Here is an 18,393-nt window from a genome sequence, read left to right as displayed (position 1 = left end):
TTCGACAATTAAATGCACCAAAAAGTGAAACATCCAAGAGTAATCATTTGAAAAAAGAAAATGTCAGAAAAAAAATCCAGCGGCATTTTTTCTAGTCTTGTCTTGCAAGCCTCTGCCTTCAACGCAGTATGACTTGAATCGCAGAGCAGCAATGGCTATATTTTCAGAAATTCAAATATTAAAAGAAATTAGATCGAGTGACCTAGTTTTGGTGCAGTTCCTGATAAAAAAGACTTGAATGTAATCAGACTCTGGACGAACTTGAGAGTTATACAGAGTCTAATTTGGAGCGCCAAAGAATCTCTATCCAAACTAGGTTTCAATTTGAGTAGTGATCAAATTCCAGCACAAGTGCCCACGAACCATATAAAACAGTTCCAATCTAATAAGACAATTAACACAGGATGCAATGCCATACTAAACAGTCAATGTGTTTGTCAATGTAATATGCAACAGACTTAACTAAGCCAAGCCACAAGTACTCAGTTTCTTTCCCTCGCTAGTTGGAACTCACAAGGATTTAAGCATTTAACAAACACTAACCAGCACCAATTGAATAATTATGATGTTGTCCTATTGCAGGAAACTTGGTTATGCATCGCCCCTATATGGGTTGGGTATGAGGCATTCCTGAATCCAGCTATTAGGTCAACATTGGGAAGACCAATGTCAGGCCTACTGACTGCTATCAAAATCAAAGGGTCTTGCATCTAAGCTGTGGGCGATGCCGAATGACTGATGCTGGTGAGAATTGATGTGGGCTTGGTGAAATACGCTGTCTTGAAGGTTAATTGGAATTCTGTTGCTATAAGTGACAAGTGTTTTTTTAAAGATCTATATGACTTACTTGATATGGTAGTAGAAGATGGCCACACAAGGTATCTTATATTAGCGGGCAATTTGAATTTGAAGTGTGTGAACACAAAGAACAAGCAAGTCAATCAGGGACTGCTTCGATGGAACAGTTTAATATCAGATAGAGGCTTGCATATGCTTAATGGTTCATTTGCTTCTGATACACCGCCGGCACCGACTTGGCATAAAGGCTTACTAACCTCAATCATAGATTATATTTATGTCAATCTAGATCTGTGGCCTGAGGTCTGTGAATTTAAGATTGTAAATACCAATGGCAGTGATCACAACATGTTGACAATGAAATGGGACTCAAATTCTACACAAACGTGTTACAAAGGCATCAGCGAAGGGCTGTTTAGTGACTAACATGAGAGGAAACCGTCTGATGGACGGAGGAGGCTTTGGTTCACTTTAATGAACTACTAGAAACGTCAAGATTTGAAGATAATACAATAGAAAATGTTGGCACTATATACAGTAATACCATTCAAACATTTCAGCAATCCAAAGTGTCACACAAAACGAAACAAAAACATTTACATGTTTTTGACAATCTGATTCGAACAAAGACGGTATACCGAGCTGAATTAAGGCAAATTAATAGGCATCCTCCGGATCTCAGAACGGTGCACTTCAAAAAACTGTGCAATGATTAAAGGAACTGGGTTAAGAGTCACAGATCTGCTTTATACCAAAGAGATGGAGCTAGAATGTAGCAAACTCTTGCTAGTAAAAATATTTCCAAAATGTGGGCTACAATAAACCAAACTGTAGGTCAACATCAAATTGTCACGCAGACCAGTGCAGTCAGTTTGCAACAGTAACGCACTTTAGTCAACTCTATGCTGCCCCTAAAGAACAACCTAGCCTTGAACTAGCAAAGATACCCACTACTTTCAATTTACCCCTTGACGAGTTAGAGATTCTTAATTTAATTAAAACAGCCAGTAAATCTAAAGCTGATGGACCAGATGGCTTGTCTAACTTTGTTATGCAAAAGCATCCGGAGCTGTAGGCCTCTATACTATTCAAAATTTCCTGTGCGGTTAATAACAGCCAAAGACTACCATGCACATGGACTGAGGCGATAACTGTTCCCATTTGTAAGAAGGGTGACCGTCATTTACCGGACAGCTATCGTCCAATTTCGTTGTTCGATGCCCGAGGCAAGATATTCTGTAGAATAATACTCAAGTAACTGAAAATATGGGCTGAGGACAACACGCTTCTAGTTCCATTCCAAGCGGGTTTTGTGAAGGGCCTGGGTACTATGCCCAATATATTCGCACTTTCAATGATTCAAGCTCGCCAATCATCCCAAAAACAACCTCTTTTTATATGATTTGTGGACTTTAGAGCAGCATTCGATTGAACTGCGCTCTTGATGAAATTAAGAAAACAAAATTGCCCCCCTCTCTGTTCGCATTAGTTGCCCTCTTCCATAATAACATATCAATGCGTGTTCGAGTTTCGTTAGACGGCGAGTTTACACCTCTAATTGCCACTCTGAGGCCTGAAGCAAGGCTGCGCCCTAGCTTCATTTTTGTTCAACTTTTATATCTTGGACATTGGTGACCATCTCACAGATTGTGTGGGAGATCCCCCAAAAATCGCCACACAGCAAGTTCCATATTTACTCTACACCGACGACCTGGTCCTTTTGTCTCAGACACTGATAGGGCTACAAAATATGCTGGACAGGTTAGATGCGTATGGCCGAGTAAATAATCTCAGTATTAATAATCCGAAGACCCAAATTCTTAGCGGTACCCCAAATCGAGGTTCCAAAGCACGTAGATGCGAATGGCATTTGCATCAGCATAAACTAACAGATACATGTCTATATAGATATCTTGGAGTGTCCATCCAACACAACAAAACATTGAGACAATATATGTGTGAGCTGAAAACTAAGTTACAATCGCTGGTGTCCCAATCCAAGATACTAATAAAAAAATTTGGCAAGTTCTCAATGAAACATATTCTGTATTACAAAATGAAAGTTACACCTATACTGTTGTATGGCATTGAAGCAACTTTACCGAAGGAACGCCAGTTTTGGGACTCCTTAGAGGCATCGTATTGGAAACAAGTATTACAATTACCAAACAGTACGCCTCTTGCGATTTTCCGATATGAATCAGGTCTCACTTCCCTAAACTCATATATACTGGAAGAGGTGTGCTTATTTCCGCAAATCCCTAGAACATTTAGATAAACCTTCTATATTGAGAGCAACAGCCTATAGTTTGCTCACATCAAAAAGTGATTATCCTCAAAAATGGCGTGAGTACATTGTAGACATACTGAACAATGCAGGCATTACAATTCAACTACTGATGGAAAATCCTGATCGAGCTAAAATTAAAATATTCCAACATGATTGGGCGGAAAATTACACAAAATGCTTGTCGCATAAAGATTTTGATGTCTACATGTTTGGAACCAAGAAACATGGGATAACGGCTGAATATCTAATTAAATATCCGTGTTTAGTGTTTTGTAGGAAATATATGAGATTTAGATTGAATTTGTGGGAGACTCGTGATGTACTACTGAGGAGGAAAGTCATGTGTGAGCAAAATTACTGCCGTTACTGTTTAAATGTCACTCAAACCGAAACCTCTATTAGTTAATTGTGAGGCCCTAAATAGCGCGAGAAGCAGATGCTTTAAGAACAATATATCATTTCAGAATCACCTCACACAATTGGAAAAATGGCAAATGCTATTCTCAAATGCCAGAATTACAATACAAATAGCAATTGTTCAATTTCTGAATACAGTTTTGCCATCCACAGCGTGTAAGACAATTTGCAAAAACTCTGATTGATAATCGGATTCGGTAGTGATAAAAAATATGTTTTGTTATTCTACAATCATTTGATGTTTATATATGTGTTTAAATTGTATATAAATGCAATGTTATTTGTAAATGAGTTAGAAAGATTGTATTGAAATGTCTATTTGTAATTGTAAGAATAATTTGAAAAGTTGATTCATCAACTAACCAAATTTTAAAAAAAAATAAAAAATAAAAAATAAAAAAAAAGGTTGTAGTCTGGGTTTGAACGTCTGAATTGTAGTCTTCTTGAAGATCGGAAAAAGGCTGTGAATCCTGTGGTTAGTTTAAAGTTGGGCAAGGGCCCTGCTGCCACTGACCATTTATAGCACATTTACCACATTCGCTCCAAGTTAAGGTAGACATTTCATAATCAACCGTGCATCAGATCAGGTTTTGAGAAGACATTTTACACAGTTTTTAGAATTAGGAGTGTAAATTTAAAATGTTAAGAGTAAAATTGATCGCCTCCACAAGAATGCAAAATGTATACTACAGGCAACCAAAACAGGACTAAACTGAGAAATACGTCTACCCACTAATGTGCATGAACTCGCCACATCAATGCAGCTTGATAAACGTACACAACACAGGAACTCAGAAAATACTTTTGTGCAAGGCAAGCATGCATTCACTAAAGAATGTCTTTGTTACAAAGGAAACTTCTGAATTGTTACTAGGTTTTCCATCTCATTACTCACAGGACCCTCACATGCTAGGAAAATAAATGTGCATGCATATATCTCTCCATGAGCATTTAGACACAAAACACAGCATTTGTTAACTCACTGTGTTCTGCGTTTTTCTGTAAAGTTTATTGCACTCAGCTAAGAAAGCAGAAGTTTTGTTTTCAGGCTGCTCTTCTACAGCCTCCGATTTCCTCCAGGCAGATAAAAGGCAAGATGTTCCGGTTTCTGTCATGTCGCCTGCCCTCCATCTTTCTGTGCGTATCATTTAGGCACTATGATAGCAAAGTGTCATACTTGCTTGATTTTAATGCATAAAAAGGTATAGTACACCGCTCATCTGGAGGCCTGCCTCCGGTTTGCTGTTCTAACCAGGGTCTCACTTTTTTGTCCACATTCTTTTTTCCCCAAAGGATCCTGTGCACCATCCGAGGGCTCTGCCTGCAGAGCAAAGCTCCCTGGGCCTACACCATGTCTGAATACTGGAAGGAATTCTGGAAGGCATCTCTAGCACTGATTGGCTCCCAGGGGGTCATCTGATGCACTGCCTCGTTAATAAAGTCTCCTTGGGCACTGAACCTAGCAGTCTGCTGCCAGAGTCCGAAAAGCAGCATACTTGAACTACCTGTTTGGGCCTAAGAGGGTCTAAGGCAGGAATCTCTGCTCAAGGGAGGTCTTTTCTGTGCTCTCCCTTTGCCCAACTCTTACTTCCACATGTAGGATCCTTTAACCCATTCACTATTCATTCACAGGGGCGTTGCCATTACCTCATAGGACCAAGGAACATTGTTTGGGGCCAGTTAACTGTTTTTTTGGTTACCTATAGCACAACTCAAAATGTACACCTGCTTCTCAGCCAACCTTTTCCCCCTTCCCTTTACACACGCTCACTTGGACTGCGCCCCCCCCTTTCTTCACTTGCCCATTTCTTTTACTCTCCATCTTGCATCTGGAATTCAATTCCTCCTTATATTCACTTTTCTCCTTCCCTCGTAGCCTTCAGCCTCAACTCTTAACTTCGGAGTCACTCTTCCTCCTCCCCCTCACCCTTCCCCCCCCCACCAATGTACCTGCATACCTCGAGCACGATGCTCAAGTTCCCAATCCTCATCTATCCCTCTTCGCCTACCCCACATCATCTGCTTGCTCCTCTATCTCCAATACCTCTTTCACTCGTGACTCTGCAACAAGTCTTCCTACATCACTGACCACTTTGACTCATCACCCGCAACCGTCACTGCTTGCTATTACAGAAACTTTGACCTACCCCCATGACTCTGCTACACTAGCAGCTGCCTTCCTCCCACTCTCCCAGACCGGATGGGAAGAGGGATGGTGTGGGGTTCCTGGTCAATACGGCCTTCCACACTGCCCCCTAACTGTCTGACATTACCTCTTTCACTTTTGAATGTCACTATTCCACTCCTCCCCTCACTGTTTTGACTCTCCATCAACTGACTGGTTCTCACAACTCTTCATCCCAACTTCCTCTTGAGTCACTTCCCAAAATACCCCTTCTTGTCAAGCTGGGAAACTTTAACCTTACTGTGCCCTCAGCAGTCAACCTCCTTGAACTAAATTCCCTCCCATCTGTACAGTCTATCTACAACAAGCCTACCGACTTTGATGTAGACTCTTGACCTGGTCTTTCTCACTCTCCTCCAACCTCACCAGTGACCCCATACCCTCTCATCCCTTTGTTGTTCCCTTAGCATTTCAGTCCCTGTACCTTGTATTCCTCATCTCCCCTTTCAATGACTTAAGAAATGAATGCCCCTTACCTTGATGATCCGAGGGCCCCTCTCTGGTCTCTCTCCCATATTCATGTCTTTTCCATGGGCTTTGTGTTTCGGACATTCACCATGTACTCAGGATTTCCTTTGACATACATGATCCTGATCACACATTTCCACCTTCCCGTACTCAGCCATGAATCACCCCCCCCCCCCAAAAAAACACTTTTTTTTAAAAAAAACAGACCCTGCACCATGACCTACAAATCAAACCCTTACCCTACAAAAATTCCCCTGCCGCCCATACCCCTACATTGGCCAAATACTCCTACTTCACAAACCTAATCTCCTCCATTCACAATCACACCTGCAAACTTGCAGCTACCTTCCAAGCTTTACCCACACCTTGCAAGCCAATATCCACCACATGCTCCCTCCTTTCTGCCATTAACCTTGCTCCCTACCTTTCACCAAAATCTCAAATTCATTCCTATGAGCCCCTCTCAAGCATTCCTTTTGTCATCATCTCTTCCTTACCTCTTTTACTTAACCCCTACCTCTCCTATTGAATTTGCACTAATCCTTAGGAGCACAAGATGGGTCGGCGCAGAGATCAGGGTTGCTCCCCAAATAGTCAAATACTTCGTCTATCATCTGCCCTCATCTCCAAACTCTTTAACTCTCCCCCTCCCACCCTGCTGGACTCCCTGCTTCCTTCAATTGTGCAACTGTCTTATCCCTATAGAAGAAACCCTCAGCTGACCCACACTTCCCAGTTTCCCTCCTTCCTCATTACGCAAGAGTCATTGGGCCTCATTACGCAGTAGGTGGTAAGGGATTACCGGCACCGGTAAGGTCACCGGTGCCGGTAATCCCTTACCACTTTATTCCGAGGTCCCTTAGCGGGTCCCTTCCTCAACACCTGGTTTTACCAGGCATTATGGATGGGACCTGTTAAGGGACTTCAGAGCTAATAACGGTACCGCAAATTGCGGTACCGATATTAGCTCCATCCTCATTCCCATTGAGCCCTATGGGGGCTCGAATGGGGAATGGTTCCTGGAATGGGGACTTACCAGGTCCTCCAAGGTTGGAATGACCTGGTAAATCGCCATTTCGGGAACCCGGACCCGGAATGTGGTAAGGGGGTAGCCATGGTGCTACTACCAACATGGCTACCTCCTACCACGTAATGAGGCCCATTGAGTGTGTGGTCTTCAACTGGGTTACTAAGTACCTTACAAATAATGGCTTTGGAGATCCACTTTAATCTGGGTTCCGTAGTAATCACTCCATCAAGGCTGCACTCATGCAGGTCTCCTACTCTCTCATCTTTACCACTCTGACGTCTCTTCTATATTCCTTCTTTTGGACCAAAGTAGCAACCACTCCTCTCTCCTCCTAACTCTCTAGGACCATGGGTTTTGCCAATCTGTTGCATGGATACTCTCCTAGCTTGAAGGTCACTCCTTTAAAATCTCCAGGAACTCGAAAACCTGACCCCCATTCCTCTACCAGTCAGCACCCCATCCCCAATTGCCAGTCCTTGATGCCTCCTCTTCACCTCCTATACCTCTCCCTATAGGAAGACTTCCCTCGTCCGTTGGCTTTCAGGCACCTTTTTTCAGATGACACTCAAATCTCTTTTCCCCCTCCTTGACCCCAGCCATCTCAGAACGAATTAAAAACGGTTGCACAGAAATTCATCACTAGATGGCTTTGCGCTGACTCATGCTGAGCCGTTAAAGAACTGAGGTCATCTTTCTCCCAGCTTCCAATGCCATCACACCCCCATCGCCTTCCCGCCTGACCTTCTTGCTCGCTCGCCCAAGGCGAGCAACCTCTGACTGCAACAATTGGTCCCTACAACTGCCTCTTGTATGAACCTTCTCAGTATTTGGAAAATGTGTCAGTTTCTTACTAAGTTCTATGAACACTATTCTCCACCCTCGTGCTCAGGAAACAACTACTGCTCAAGCCTACTCCTTGCCCTTCCTCTCTACTCCTCCCCTCTAGACAAAGTCCTCAATTTGGTACTTGCACTTTCTACAAGGTGCCCAAATTCTCCCTACCGACAACATGCTGGTTGGCTTTCTATGCACAACCACTCCCTTTTCATGTTTCTTCTTCTCTATAAAGATATTGCTGGTCTTGCCTTGCTCCTCACTACCGGTCGGATTCCATTGCTGTTTACTCACCATCTCATTCCATCTGCTCATCCTCTGCACTCAACCTCACTGTGCCACACTCCCTCGACCCCCGTGCCTTCTCTTGTTTTGCTCCTTCTCCCTAATCGCCCCACTGCACTGCAACCCGTTTCCCATTAAGATCAAAGCCAGCCCAAATGCAGACTGCTGCAAAGCTCAGCTTAAACGTACACTTCTTAAAAAGAGTGTGTATCCCCCCTCCCCCATCACACCGCTCCTTCCAGTGAAATCTAATAATGTAATTTTGTATTTGTTGTGAAAATTGATGTTACATTTGTAAGGCACCTCTCTCTTATGGATATATTTTTCAGTTTGTTTTCTCCCTGGTCTATGTCCCCCTTTTTGTTTAAACCCTCATTTGTACTATCATACAGGCATCCTTTGGTGGAATGCCTCTGCCATCTTCAAATATGTTACTGTAAGTATTTATCAAAACTGACATACCTGTTCTTCAAATAAATACAAATATGGAACAACGTGTTAAAGCAGTAGCGTCCTTCTGGTCTCCATGTATGTCAGCGCATGCCACCTCCTCATTCACTGTATGCATAGCACCATTGCGTTACATGCCGGGTGCATGGCCCAGCGTTTCCCCCGCCATTTCTTGTAGCTCAGCATCGGGCCACAGACACTTCACAGGTTGGTGGTCCCGTTTGGCAGATGCGAGTAAAGATTGTCATATACGCTGGACTGCAAAGCCACTGTAATATACTGCAAAAAGAAAAGGGGGGGGGGGAGGAAAAAAGGGAAAGTGCCAAAACCAACTAGCCCTGGTGACAGCTTAGAAGGCCAAATAATTAGCACAAAAGAAAACTCGCTTAAATTGCTCTGGTTCCAAAGCAAGTGAAGAGATGCAACACATCTTCCACCTTTCATCTGCAGAAGGAAACCAGGACATAGAAAACACTGATGAAGACAGATAGAAATAAAGAGTAAACTTGCAAATAATAAGGCCAGTACTGATGTCCAGAGACAGAGCAGTCAACAAGCAAGGATTGGTTTTGTGAAGCCACACTGCATACCTGCCGTAGAGCTGGGCCGTCAATGACTACGTGAGCACACCAAGAACATTAGTGCTCACCTGCAATTTTGGTCTTTTGCAAATCAAAGTTAACAGAGACCAGCTCACAATAAACACAAGCAATCCCCTGATCAGGGAGCGACTGTGGGAAGCGTCTGAGCCAACCCGCATAAGAGCGGTTAAACTGGCCAAGACCATTGAGTATTCAAAGAACTAACACAAGGCTAACGAGAAGGAGATGGTTGCAGAAAACAACCCTGATCCAATGTGTGACATCACAGTCAAGTGCAAGAAAACAGCGCACAAAGCCAGGTTTGATGACCCGAATCACAGCACCATGAGAAGACACTGCCCAGCTCTGCTGCGGAAATGCAAAGTGTGGCAGCACAGGCAATTCTTTCCAAATTCTGCAAAATCCCTGAAACCTTCACAACACGCTGGGCAAAAAACACAAGAGAACTGAAACGGTTGCAATGGAATGGTGAAGACTCACAGGTGGAAGCAACAGTGCCAGGAGGACTCATGCGCTGCCATCAAAGAAGTGCTACTCGTTGACAGGATATTGAAGTCAAAGCTTTTCAGAAACTCAAATGCCCAGCGTGCCAGATTAGGGTCAGGGCTATAGAGTTGGGTCTTATAGCAGACTAGTGCTCATTGCATACTAGAGTTCCCTTTGAGATGCGTCATGATGGGTTATTGAGGTGGTGAAACACCAACATGAGACCAGTTTGGCCACAGGGGCTTATTCTGTCCATCCCATTGCAACCGTAGGGTGTACCAGAAACCTGAGGGGGTTCTCACTCCTAAACCCCTTGGATCCTCTGCACAGGTGGCCAGGGAAAAGCCATCACTTTTGGAACCTAACCCTGGGGAAGAAGCAAGTGAAGATCACCTGGGGGACTAGGAGTGGGATGACCGCAGGCGAGACATGGTATCCCCTTTTCCTAAGGATGACCTACCCAACCTGCCTCTGACCTTTATGGGTTATTGCAAGTCAGCTCCCTTCAATTAAACATGTGCGACACTTGGCAGTACTGAGACACGGAAGAGACAACAGAGTAATGAACACCATACTACATTCACACCACTTTTGTACTGGGAAAAAGAAGATGCACGAAAAGTGGTGTCGTACTAATCGGAGTCAGGCAAGGCTCATTGAGAAAACACACCTGCAACGTGTTAGAGAGTTCCAGGTGTAGAAAACGAGGAGGAAAAGGCCACACGGTAGCAGCAGGGAGATCAGTGTGACAGACACACAACCTTGTTTGAAGAAGGGCGAGCTATTGAAGGGAACTGCTATCAGAAGGTCTGAGGTGCACAGCACGCTGAGACACGGACAACTGCAGGGAGAGGTGACCTGAGACAGCCCAACGTGGGAGCAAGAGTGCCGTGGAGCGGACTGCAATAGAAAAGGGAGCCGGGTGTAAAGGCTTCCCTTTTCCCTTTCAACCAAAGTGCTTGCTCCCTGTTACCGAAAAGCCGTCCCAGCGGTATCCGAGGGGCAGAGGTTGCACCCCAAGTAGCAGAGGCTGCAGATTGTGTGCTGCGCACTGCGAGGACAGTTTCATGAGAACCAGTGAGTTTCTGTACAATAAGAAACTCAGTGCGCAAGTGATTTAACATTAGATTTAACTGAAATACTTTGTAGCTAGTAGTGGAGTGGTCGCGTGCGTTACTAAGGCACGTTTTCGAAGGTCTCCGCTCCTAGCCTTTTTCCATTGTTGAACTTTAAGAACTGGAAATACTTTGCATTGGAGAGGTCACATATCTTAAAGTGGAACGGTTTAAAAAGCCTCAGAGCATTGGGAAGTTCTTCAAGTGAAAGGCATACATATTTCATTACAGGCTGAATGAAAACAAGAGTGTATGCCTAATACCCAGAGAACACCAAATTGAATATGTACTGAATAATTAAGCAGACAACACTGCATGTTGTCTTTAGCGGTGAAAGGAACTGTGCAATCATTAAGACTCACTACATACTGCATTTTGGCACCAACTGAACTTTCAAGGTTAAATAGATCACATAATGTGGAGAAATGAATCCCATTAATTGTATGGAATCCTGAGAATAACTTTATTATCTGAAGAAAGGAAGTATACCTGCATTGGCCAAAGAGTGGATAAATAAGAAAGCCGAGGCCCTTCTCTTTTGTGTGTTTTGAACTGCGATGGAATACAAGTCTTGGGGAAGGGAACCCCGATACTTCTTTACCCCGTTCTTTTGATTTGTGAACTTTGGTAAAGACAGTCCTGGAAAAGGGAATTTCTGAAACTTCAAACTTTCTTTTGTGTTTTGAACTTGGGATGGGAACCTGGGGGATTGTTTCCAGACTATATACTCTTGAGCCTGAAACAAAGGACAACTCTGAGGCTTTTTGTAGAACTGTTTTTATACTTGGGGAAGGGAGCTGAAAGAAAAGCTGCGAGTTGGAAGAAGTTCAGAAGTTTTGTTGAACACTGTTTCTTTGGATTATTACATCCATACACATTGGTTTATTGTAGTTGAGGGCAAGGATAGATTTTGGACACGGGCCGAATTAAGATGAACGCTGACTCAGACTTGCCTTAGTTTTAGTTAGGTAGGGAAATCTCACCTTAGGATAGGGCAAGTTGGGTCTTCAACCATCCTGACATTTACGTTAATAGATCTTTTGTTCAACTTGATATCTCTTGTCTGTGTCATACTTAATGATGCCTTCACAGGGGTGACTTTGCACAGTGGATTCTTGGCACAAGTTATGCTCATCAGTGTAGCTGGCCCTTCTGAGAACATAATTTCTTGTAACCCCAGGTGTTCTTTGAGAGAATTTAAAGGGCACACGCATGCAATAAAGCTTAAACAAAGAGCAGCCCCAGTGAAGCATGCAGGAATGAAGGGTCCCCTCCAGTTACTAAAGGGCCTGAAGAAGCTACTCAATGCGATGGTAACCTAAGGCATCAGAGGCAAGTGTGGTCTCGGAGTGGATGGCTCCGGTCATTCAAGCTGCCAAATTGGGCAATACTTTAAGACTCTGAGCTGACCTCAGAGGGGGAAGGTATTGAAAAAGGGGGCCAGAATGCCAACATCATTGTGAGTTGACATCCACTTCCAGATATCAGGAAGTTCCTGCATCAGTTTGGGGATACTGCAATTTTCTCCACCTTGGACCCCCTAAGTGCCTAGAATCAAGTGGAGCTAGCAGAACGATGCAAGAACTACACTGCCTTTTATAACTCCATTTGGTCTGCATAAATTCCACAGCTACCCATTGCGTTGGCACCTGCTGCACCAGTCATCCAACACGTCTTGGGCAAGAAGTTTAAGGTCATGAGGAACACACTATTCTTTCAGGACCTACTAGTATGCACAGAACATCCTATAATCTCAGGCTCGCAGTAAAAACGGAGAAATGCAAGCTTTGTGTGAACAAACCGGAGTACATGGAGCACACTTTGGTCAAAGAGGCGATAAAGTCTAAAATAATCTGGTCGATGCCATTAGATAGGCCAACAAAGAGGCAATAAGGTCCTTCCAGGGGATGTGTGAATACTATGCCAAGTTAAGAGGTCTTCTGACAGGGTGGAGCCCATGCATCATCTGATCAAGAAAGGTGTGACCTTGCAAGGGGGTGGGGGCACAATAGGCCTTTTATGATGAGAAGGAATATATTCAGCAAGACCCCCATCCTTAGCCACTGTTATATCTCCTGGCAGTCCACTCTCGCTGTAGATGCCAGTGGGACACACTGAGGCAGTTCTCACCAAAAAGGTCAAGGGAGAGGAGACCACCATAGGCTTTGCATGGACTGGACTACTCTGCTATTTGTCTGGTAGACCATCAAATATTATATCTTTTTTATAGTTGCATATGTTCAGGAAAAAAAAAATTTTGAACAAAAGTTGAGTAGAGATGGTTTTACACACACAAGTCAAAAAAAACGGTCATTTATTAGAGTTCATTGGTCTTTTCATTGGTTAATTAGAGAACAATCACCAATTTCCACCTATTATTATGTACATGGCAGTAGGCCGAGGAGCTCGATTCAGCCAAGTACTGCATTCTACATTCTTCGTGCATCTTTGTGTATGCAATGTAGTGTCTTGCAAAAGTACGGCATGGCATGGCGTGCATGCCGTCCTGGTGAGTGCAGGACATGCACTTGCTGCATATGAGATGGCAGTCTACTGCCTCAATGACGGCACGTCGCTACTTCGCACCATGGCTTCACAATACTTTAGCCATTGATGCAAGTACCTGGTCATTTGATGGTAATCCCTACACATGGTTTAAGAATTCGCACTTATGAAAGCAGAAAACTGATAACCATGCCAGGACCTGAGCTTCCAATGACCATACCTGTCAAATAACCCATGGCTTGGTCAATGGTTGTTTTACTTTAGGCAGAGATGGGCTCCTCTCCTAAACCACCACTTCTAACCAGAGACGCAGACAGGGTAGGGCCTGAGGGGCAATGCCCATCTAAAATCTGTAAATGCCCACTCAGTAGCGCTGTGTGGGCATTTACAGATATTTGCCAGTGCAGTGGGCGCAACTACATTAGCTCCAGGGCCCATTTGCTAGACAATCCTGGCTATGCCTCGGCTTCTAACTCCCTTCAGCCCTATAATGTTCTTTTCTAGCCCCAATGGCAAGAGACCTGCAACCTTACAAAGGAATATAGTCCTCCTAAAATAGAACAGCATGGCATCCCTGCTATTGATGTATTCATTGAGACATTCGTTGTAACACCACACACAGTCTGACAGCGACCTCAAAGCGCTGAAAAGTGGTAAGCAAATAAACCAGAGCCTGGGTTGAAAATGAATAAGCCCCACCACCAACATCATATTTCGTATCAGAGGGCAGGGCGGATCTGTTGGGAGAATGCTCACCCACTTCCTCCAGACAAGATCCCCTAGAACATTTATACTAATAAAAACAAACATGGCTGGTAATGTGCACTAGTTACTATCGACTGACAAGTGACGATTCACTCTTGCAGAGGTAGAACTGGGAGGCTGTGCGCATGTGGAGAACTGGCAGGAATGCGGGGGGGGGGAATGATGTATGTGGGCTAGTCGACACACGGAGACAAAACACACACACCGACACACCTCCCCCCCCCCCCAAATAACGACACTAGTTTAGTAAAGTTTAGTAAAGAGTGTATGTATTTTAGGAGTTTGAAACTTTGCAAGTGGCTAAGACCACCACCAGTTAATGCGGATTCCGAGGCGGGTCATTACCCACAACTCCACCCTCGGCGTGGCAGCGTTTCTATGGAACACACATCTTCAGCGCCCTTCAAAGAGCAGACGCCCAGACAGGACTGCAGGTAATGGTGTACCATGGCTGCGGTCTCCATACGCCTCAGCCAGAACCCAGTGCCAGGGAGCAGGCAGAGCATGTCCACTGTAGAACAAATGTCCGGTAACACAGAACGGGCGCTCGGTCCCGCTACTCTAAAACGACCTTCCCTCCGGCCGCCTCCAGCGCAACCTTCATCTTCTCAGCCTCCTCTTTGGAAACGCTGGCCTTGATCTCCTGAGGAAGAGACTCTACCAGCTTCTTCGCCTGCAGGGTAAAACAAAGGAAAACACGAGGTTATGTTATGCCATGGTCGGATACTGCATGCACACGATCTTCCCACCCTCGGGCTCGCTGATCAGGGGCACGCTGCTGCAACCAGAAATAAACAGCTCTAAGCACAGAAGCATTGAGAGTAATCAGCGAGATAACCTCTAGCCTGCAGGGAATGCAGATAATGCGCCGCGCGCTGCTTGTAAACAGGAGATTACATTGTGTTTCATCAAGTGCAGCTGGGAGCCGGGCCTCCTGGTCATCACGTGACGGGAGCTGAAGGCACGGGAACCTTTCCAGCGCAGGACCCGTGCAGTGCGCACGCGAACCGGGGGGGGGGGGGGGGGGGCGAGGGCCGGCAAAATAATTACCTGCTGCCGGACGGGGTGTGGGGGGGCAGGATAGAGGCGGGATCAAAATCTATTTTGAGCCATTTCTTTGAACTGTTATTTTATAGCACCCACGTGGATGCCATCATATATTTTAAACAGACAATATTCAAACATTTGCCTTCATCAACGCGGCAGCAAAAGACTGACTGGGCTATGCATTTGAATGATTGGGATTCATAAAGCACTACTGCCCAAACTAGGTATCTAGGCACTAAACGCAACGCACCTACGAATGTAAATAGGGACGGTACAGATTTGGGCAGAGTGATCCAATAATCTCATTTGAAAAAAGGTGCAGGACCCTACCTCTGGAATGGTCTCTTCTGCCCCTCGGGGCCTCCCTCTTCTTCATTCCCTCTCCCCCCCCCCCCCGCCCCCATGCCCCACGCTTGCCTAGCCCCTGTGGCGGCTCCTCCTCCCCCAAGCACTTCTTTCACTTGCACTCTCTTCTTTACCCTGCACCATCCATCCCCACCCTAGCCCCTCGATCTCCCAAACTTTCCACCCCCGCACTTCTCGTCACTGCACTTACATGATCCAAATGTCACAAAGCCTAATAGGGCCATTATTGTTATCCTTCTCACCTGCCACCCCCCCACCCCAACCTCCCGGGGTGCCTTGAACCATCACTTGTATAGGTGCCTTACAAATATCCAATAAAATAATTAAATTACGACACTTTAAAAAGCTAATAAAATCCTAGACAGTATTTAAAGAGAGACAGGTTTTGAGTTTGTTTTCTTCTGCATGATACAAGAGTTTTAGTCAGGGCTTTAAGTGGGCCGGGCTAGCTCGGGCAGAGCTCCGACAATTGTGCAACAGGGCCGTGACAGGGCTCTGCAATGTCCCCTGCTAACTCCAGCGTGTACACGAGAGCCAGGGGAGTATCCAGCATTGCAAGAGTGTGGGGGTGAGCCACGAAAACAGTCCTACTTTACCCCGCCCTCCAATCTACTTTTTTGGCACCATTAGTGGTAAATAGCATTTTAACACATACACAAGAAAAAAAACTGCAGGCCATTACAGATGCAGGAAACTCATTAGAGCTCTATATAGGGTCTGTGGGGCAAAATACAAGCACAACTCACATTTGCATATGGATTGCACCAACAGAAACGACCTCACAAAAAAGGGCATTGCAAGGAGCATCATCAGTCTGATACTTGGAAGTACCATGGAAGTGACATTAGAATGAGTTGCCATTAGTAAGTCAAGTGGCAAGCAACTTTATGCAAAATACCTAAATAGCACTATTATATATGTAGCAACTCTAGTCATTAGGCCTTTTTATTTTTAAAGAACAGCATGATTTTTTCAACACAAGCTATACAGTAAATCACTTACAGTGCTGCAGATAATACACACGAATTAATTGATTTGCCCGGGATCACATACTTGGGTTAAATGGTGAAACCAGGATGTGGACAATTTAAGCAACTGAACACATCTTCCCAGGTTTAGCTGATATTTATTAAGGTTTTGCTTTGCATTTAATGCGATTAAATTAATACTTTAAGTATAGCAAAGCATTGGAAGCAACATAATAAACTAGCTACACTATTTACATTGCCATTGCCATATATATATGTTGAGAAATAAGAGTATGGCTTTAGTTTTATTCTCCCCATCCTGCACAATCGCATAATGCAGATTAATGTGAGCCTAACAAATCCCCCCGGGTTTTTAAAGATATAGTCATTATTTCATAAAGCAACCCTATGCACCCATCTAACATCTGATCGCCCCATTCACTTTTCGTATGGGACGGAAGTCCCTCCCTTCCTCCCAATAATGTATGGCTTCCATTGTAATGCTCTGTGCCAGTACAACAAGGGAACTCAGCAGGAACACTGTGCTTGGCACCCTCATTGTCCTGGGTACCCAACAGGAGAGGTGTCCCACTGCCAAATGTCCTAGTTGTGCACTAAAAGAGCCACACAGCTGCACCCCCACCACGCTCGGTACGCCACTGGCAAGAGCTTCAGGCTTTAGAAAAAAAGCCTTGCCTGCCTCTTCATTGCGACGCCGACCCCCTGCAAGGTATCCCTTTCATTAGAACTGCAGGGATCCTCGTGCCCGAGGTGCAAGGGTATGCAAAGTGGTGCCTGGCAGAAGGTCGATGCTGCAATGAGGCAGCGACACTTACCGGATTTGAATGACCCCTGTTAGGTCACAGCCCTTTTGCAAAAAGTCGAGCGGGGGACCTTGCGGGGGCGTGGCCTAACAGGCTTCATTCAACTATGGCAAGAGTTGCCTCTTAATTGTGGCATCCGACCCCCTCCCTGCCAGGCCACACCCCTCGACTCGATTTAGCAGGCCACAAGCACTGGTTTTAGTTATAAAAAACTACAGAGGCAAGGAATTCCAGAGCACTGCTGCCAGGAATTCATTAATGACCAGGAATTAATTAATTTGAGGGATTTAAGCAAGTTTTAGTAATTTTTACAACAGTCTGTGGTTGCCCATAGTTGCAAGGTACAGTGGAAATGGGCGTTCTAGAAGGAATGACACCCACTCTGAGCGACTACCCTCTGCTTAAGCCTGGTTAGGGGAGCGGCAGGTGAAGTGCCACTGTGCTGTATAAAAAGAACTAACGTTGTGCACAAGGGGCAAGAGCATGGAAGAAAACCAAAAACAAAGTTAAAGACATGCAAAGACACAGGGAAGATTTTGAGAGGTGTGCATGAGAGAAAAAGGTTTTTTGGATGTAAAAAGTAGCTCTTGTTGACTGATCTATTTCAGGCAAGAAAAACATACATTATAATTTAGAAAAATACTAGTTTTGTTGTCAGACTTGCTTTAATTGCCATAAATGAAGGTTGGAGGTCTGGATGGAGCAAGGTTTGCTCCATTGGATGTAGGCCAATAAAGATACATAAAGAGAGAGGCTCAGGTGTCGGATAGTCACTTTCTCAGGAATGATAAGTGCACAAAGGCTTGTTGCATCAGGGTTTAAGGGTGCAGAAGGAGGAGGCTGAAACAAAAGGTGGCATATTTGTGGGTAAAGACTTATTCAGTGAAAAAGAGAAAATAAAACCTAGCAATCCCGATCTTTGGGAGGGGACCCTGCCTCAGCTAAAAGTTCTAAGGTG

The 18,393-nt window shown here is 44.6% G+C and overlaps 1 protein-coding gene across 1 annotated transcript in view; it reads right to left on the bottom strand.

Annotated features, from left to right (window-relative positions):
* Positions 1-14,482: 14,482 nt before the first annotated feature.
* The window catches only part of MRPL12 (mitochondrial ribosomal protein L12), a 120,580-nt gene continuing 116,669 nt past the window's right edge, over positions 14,483-18,393 (bottom strand). Inside the window, exon 6 of the mRNA XM_069655276.1 lies at positions 14,483-14,903. Within this exon, the coding sequence (XP_069511377.1) occupies positions 14,787-14,903 (117 nt within the window). The 3' untranslated portion in view covers positions 14,483-14,786. The remainder of the gene's footprint in view (positions 14,904-18,393) is intronic.

The sequence above is a fragment of the Ambystoma mexicanum genome, chromosome 3q (assembly GCF_040938575.1).
Source record: "Ambystoma mexicanum isolate Mex_15411 chromosome 3q, UKY_AmexF1_1, whole genome shotgun sequence".
NCBI lineage: Eukaryota > Metazoa > Chordata > Amphibia > Caudata > Ambystomatidae > Ambystoma > Ambystoma mexicanum.
Note: the sequence above shows the minus strand (reverse complement) of the source record. Positions and strands in the feature narration are given on the sequence as shown.